General features: G+C 34.8%; 1 protein-coding gene across 1 annotated transcript; it reads right to left on the reverse strand.

The window, feature by feature from the left end:
* Nucleotides 1–3,091: 3,091 nt before the first annotated feature.
* On the reverse strand, nt 3,092–5,395 carry LOC122578686 (alcohol dehydrogenase-like 3). The gene is made up of 7 exons (XM_043750704.1): nt 5,226–5,395; nt 4,971–5,107; nt 4,811–4,860; nt 4,127–4,676; nt 3,894–3,989; nt 3,615–3,776; nt 3,092–3,454 (listed from the first exon to the last, which is right to left on the reverse strand). The coding sequence occupies exons 1-7, from the start codon at nt 5,302–5,304 to the stop codon at nt 3,344–3,346; spliced, it is 1,185 nt and encodes a 394-aa protein (XP_043606639.1). The 5' UTR covers nt 5,305–5,395; the 3' UTR covers nt 3,092–3,343.
* Nucleotides 5,396–5,734: the final 339 nt, after the last annotated feature.

The following is a 5,734-nucleotide window of genomic DNA, read 5'->3' on the forward strand; positions in this document are numbered from 1 at the left end:
AGATTAGGGACGGCCAAATATTTTTTTATTTTTTAAAAATCCAATTTTCGCAAAAATAAATGAACATGCATTCCTACATATAACAATATAACTAAATGAACACATTTAAAATTTAAAAAGTGTAAAACTCACACAACTCTGCGACTCTATGTATTTCGAGTTAAAACTACATATACACCGACTTGGTTGAACGTGTAAACGCCACAAACAAATCGTTTGTTGGTGCGTATATCATACCATTAGAACTCTAATTGTATAAATACACTTTATCATTACTTGTTTCCGCAAATCATTGCTTATATACTCGAAAAAATAAAAAATTACATTTGGTTCGTCCCAAATCCGTCCCTAATAGCGAGGGATTAGGGACGACCAAATATTTTTTTTATCTTTTAAAAATCCATTTTTCGCAAAAACGAATGAACATTCATTCCTAAATACAATTATATAACTAAATGACCATATTTAAAATTTAAAAAGTGTAAAAACTCACACAACTCTGCGACTTTATGTACAAATAGTAAGTTCGAGTATAAAACTACATATACACCGACTTGGTTGAACGTGTAAACGCCACAAACAAATCGTTTGTTGGTGGGTAGATCATACCATTATAACTCTAATTGTATAAATACACTTTATCATTACTTGTTTATGCAAATCATTACTTGTATACTCGAAAAAATAAAAAAAATTACATTTGGTATGTCCCAAATCCGTCCCTAATAGCGACGGATTAGGGACGACAAGATGTAATTCCGTCGTAAAAGATTACCGACGGATTTGGGACAGCAAAATTAAATTATGTCGTAAATCCGTCCCTAATAGCGACGGATTAGGGACAACTAGATATAAGTTTGCCGTAAATCCGTCGTAAAAAAAAATAGATTTTGTCAGTCCCTAATACCGACGGATTAGGGACGGCAATTGAAGTCCGTCGGAAATCCGTTCCTAATAGCGACGGATTTCCGACGGTTTATATATCTGTCGGTAATCTGTCCCTGATCCGTCGTAAATGTTTTTGTATGATTTTAATTGGTTGTTTGTCTGAAATCTGTCGGAAATCCGTCTTTAATTTGGGACGGATTTTTTTTCCGTCGCAAATCTGTCGGTAATATCAGTTTCTCTTGTAGTGACACACATGAATACTTGAATAGAGACTATAGAATGGGTTTTTCCGAAAATTGAAATTGGTATATAAAGTTGCAATGTTGTTTAATTTGTTTAAAAAGGAAGAAAAATAGAAAAGAAATACATCAATATTATTAAGGGTAATGCGGGAATATAGTGCAGGCCATTGTAAGCAACTCCATGATCAAGTTATGCAATTAAGATTTGATTAAGTTAGTTATGTAAGAAATGGTTGACGTGGGAAATGGGGTTCCCTTTTACTTTGGGTACACCCTAACCCAATCTATCTTAGACATGTGATGCGTGCCACTTCTCACCTTATCTCTCATAATTCAAGCTCATAACTCTCAACTTTTACATGTAACACACACAAAAACTACGATATTTCATATTTGTTCAAAAGGTTAATATAAATGTCTGTTAGCATGGTTGATATATGTTGATGTTGATAGTTTGAGAGCATAATGTAATTGTGTGTAGTATATGGGATGGAATTTAATAAGAGAAGGAAAAAAATACTTGCTTTGTCCCATTAGAAGTGTTTTACGTTAGAATATTCAAAATTTTTATCTTTAAATTTGATTTTCAATGATGTTTAAAATATATAGAGTATAGGCAAAGAAGAATGGATAATGCTAAAACTGGATTCGATGTTGTTTATAGAATGCGAGCCAAATGTCCACATATGATGTTGTAATGATGATGGAACATTTGTTTTTAGATATGTTACAAGTCTTTGATGTTCTTAAAGCAGAACAGTTAATTCTGTATCACAAGTGTCCCCTTTTGCGTTGAATAGTTTAATTCACATACTCAAATAGTCACACCATCCACAACAAAGATATTCATAGGAGATTTATGGTGACATGAAAGGTGTTTGCGAGAAGAGTATTGATGTGGGTAGTGAGATGGAGGATATCCATCTTTGGTTATTTTTGGTAAAGGATGGGGATAAATGAACAGAGATGAAGGTAAAATACAAAAGTTACTTTAGAAATTATTTGATAGTTTGTAGGAATTATGGATATATTATTGTTGTAGTTAAAAAATATTTGTGGAAAAGATAGATGGAAAGTAGACGTGTTATGTTGATTACAATGTTTATGAGAAAAACATCCTGAACTGATACGGGCAGTCTAATATCAATATCCTTGAGCTATTAATGTTTGACTAATACTCGTACAGTCGTACTATCCAAAAGCATAAAATGAAATTAGATGTCTCATCTATCATGCCATCCCACTATTGTTAAATCAATTACACAGTATAAAATTTAAATTCAGTATTAGGAGTACCTGAACACCACAAAAATCATAGTATATTAGTTTGAATCAGCCGTGGAATTATGCTGTAACTATTAGTACCATAAGTCAAGATATTTTAATGTAATTGAATTAGCTTGTTGACCAATTTAATCATAATATTATATTATATATATATATATATAACTATGGTGGTGCATAGTGCACGTTTATGTGAAATCTTAAGGGACGGGGGTTTGCGGATGATGCCCCTGGGAGCAGGGTCCAAGGAGCAAGATTATTATGGCTAAAACGTCTCAGAAATTAATTTTCGAAACTGGGGGACTTTTTTGTCAACCTTGCAAAATCACAAATTTAATGGAAGCAGTTATGGCCCCAAGATCCTTTATATTGTACATTAGGAATCCTCTCAAGAATTCTCTTTGGTTCACACACACTCAAAAACAAACATACAGAAAATTCTCAATCTCTAATTGTATCCGACTGAATATTTTGGATAAATCACCGAATTAATTCAATCTATATGCGTGCGCTCCACCCTAAATTAATATATGTGCGTGCGCTCCACCCCAATTTCATCACCTACCAAAATTTACACCTTACGGAGTTATGGGCACGCGACGGAAGTTGCCCCTCCAAAGAGTTGTGTCAGTCTTAGTTGTCACAAACAATATACTCAAAACCAGAGCTAGTATATATGTTCCCAAATTATTGACAAGTGTTTCATGATTCGTTAATTATACTTACAAGGACGTACAACGAAAACGTAAAGCTTGCTTGCAGGCCAGATACAAATAAATTGAATTGATGGAATGCATACATGGGGACTCGATCCATCCCCATGAATTAATTAGCTAAAGGAATGTTTGAATTGAATAATTAGATCGAGTAGTGTACGTGTATATGATTGATCATTAATTAAAGATGGATGGATGGAGTTTAATTACTAGTTAAAGATGCAGAATGCATCTTAATGATTTGCCATCCATAAGTAACTTGAAAGCTTGGTTGATCTCACTGAAAGGAAGTTCATGTGTTATAAATTCATCCAACTTCACCTCCTGCAAAACGTCCCCATAAATGCTTAATTAATTAGCTAATACTGCAATTAGCTACTATATATATATATATATATTGAGCTGAATGAAGAACATATATATATAATTAAACCAAATATATAGTGTCGATCTGCATAAAGAAAGTACTCGTAGTAATTATTACCCCGTGCATGCATTGTTTAACGAAGTGTGGGAGCTGAGTTTTGCCTTTGAAGTCCCCAAATGTAGATCCAATAATTCTTCGACCATCGAATAGTTCCATGGGGTGGATTGGCAGTGTTTTTGGTGTCGGATGAATTCCTAGTAGCACCGTCATTCCCCAACCCTGCAGCATATATATATATATATGCATGATGTACCACAACAATTAGCATAATTACTTGGTAGTATAAATATATCAATTAACCCTGCCTATATGGATTAATTGATGGTATCATCTAACCTCATGTGTTGATAGAAAAGCCTCACGAAGAACGCCCAAGTTTCCTGCACACTCAAAGCTAAAGTCTACTCCTCCTTCCAATATTTCTCTAATTTCCTGATAAAATATTATCATGTATAAGTTCCTAGCTTTGTTATATACAAGTATGAATGCATACGTGCATGCTATAAGGTTTTTTCACCTAATCAAGCGGTACTATATATATACTACGTACGAGTAATTTAATTAATTACCTCATGGACTGGTCTACTTAGCTCCAATGAGTTGATAATATCAGTGACTCCCATGGTCTGACCTTTGCTAAGCTTCTCGGAGTTTATATCGATCCCAATGATTCTAGAAGCTCCTCTAGACCGAGCTCCTTCAACGACCGCAAGACCAACAGCTCCCAGACCGAAAACAGCAACAGTAGATCCGGGTTGCACATTGGCGGTATTCCATGCAGCCCCAAGACCAGTGGACACACCACAGCTGAGCAAGGTCATGGTTTTAAGCGGCGCATTGGGGTCGATCTTGACCACACAGGCCGAGTCAATCACCGTGTATTCACTGAATGTGGAAGTGTTGAGGAAATGGTAAATGGGCTGTCCTTGCTTCGTCCAAAACCTTGTCTTTCCATCGTTGACCATGACGGTTTTCATGGGATCCACCCTGAAGTTTTTGCATAGATTACTAGTCTTCGAGTTGCAGAAAGCGCAGTCCCCACACTCGCCATGGAATATCGGAACCACTTGGTCTCCTGCTTTCATATCCTCCACTCCTTCTCCTACACTCTCCACCACCCTATATATACATTTAATATATTATATCATGTAATTAATTAAAAAACAAAAATTTAATTCAACCTCAGCAATGTTGTTGTATTTCAAAATGATAGCTACATATATATATATATAAGTTCTAGATTATTTATTTACCCCGAGGCTTCATGGCCAAGGATTCGTGGAAATGCTCGCTGAGCTTCATTCTACACACAAGATCAGGTATAAATATTGGAACATCATATTTTGCATAAAACTATATTATATTGATGAATACTCTATATATGAATGCTCCATGTATCTTAAGTATATATACCTTGCCTAGCCAAGCACCAAGGTCAGTTTGACAAATGGAAGTGAAATGGATCTTAATTCGGACCTCCATCTTTTGTGGAGGGTCCACTATAATCTCTTCAACGACTAAGGGTTGACCGGGACCCCATGCCACAGCAGCTGTAATTAGTAAAGTAACAAATGAATAATAATGTCAAATTAATTACTCCTGTACGTAGCTAGTCATGAAACACGTAAGGTGTATAATTAACAGATGATAGATGATGATATTATTTACCTTTGCAAGTGATAACCTGTCCTGCAGTGGACACTACATTTTTGGAGTTGAATGTGTTACTCTTCTTTAAAATTGCCATTAATTACTATATATAAGTTGTGTGTATTGATATTTGTTATAGAGTATATGATTTATAGGATGAATTTAATTAAGACTAGTGGTGTGTTACTCTGTAGTAGTACGAGTATTACATTAACATTCCTGTATGTATATATATAGATGGGGGATGTGGTCGATCATGTGGATGTGGTGGGGTACCCACCACCAACAACTTGTATCACAACGCGTTTCTTTGCTGAGAGTGAAAGCCATCTTTTTTGAACATACAAACGAGAGCACTTTTAAATGTGCTTAATTTAAATCTCATTTCTATTGACTGATGAGATAATTTAATATCCTTTCTTCTTGGATGGATGGAAAACTCCCATGAAATATAATTATATATGCATCAATCAATTTGGCATAATTTCAAAATTTAGTTATTTGTATTTGCATTGACAATGTTTCTT

The sequence above is a fragment of the Erigeron canadensis genome, chromosome 8 (genome assembly GCF_010389155.1).
Source record: "Erigeron canadensis isolate Cc75 chromosome 8, C_canadensis_v1, whole genome shotgun sequence".
NCBI lineage: Eukaryota > Viridiplantae > Streptophyta > Magnoliopsida > Asterales > Asteraceae > Erigeron > Erigeron canadensis.

Excerpts from the sequence above, each read along its gene's own strand:
- LOC122578686 (XM_043750704.1), bottom strand. The coding sequence starts at position 5,304 with ATGGCAATTTTAAAGAAGAGTAACACATTCAACTCCAAAAATGTAGTG. Across the intron at positions 4,861-4,970 it reads TTGGTGCTTGGCTAGGCAAG|AATGAAGCTCAGCGAGCATT; the intron begins GTATATATACTT and ends TCTTGTGTGTAG. Across the intron at positions 3,777-3,893 it reads CTTTTCTATCAACACATGAG|GGTTGGGGAATGACGGTGCT; the intron begins GTTAGATGATAC and ends TATATGCTGCAG.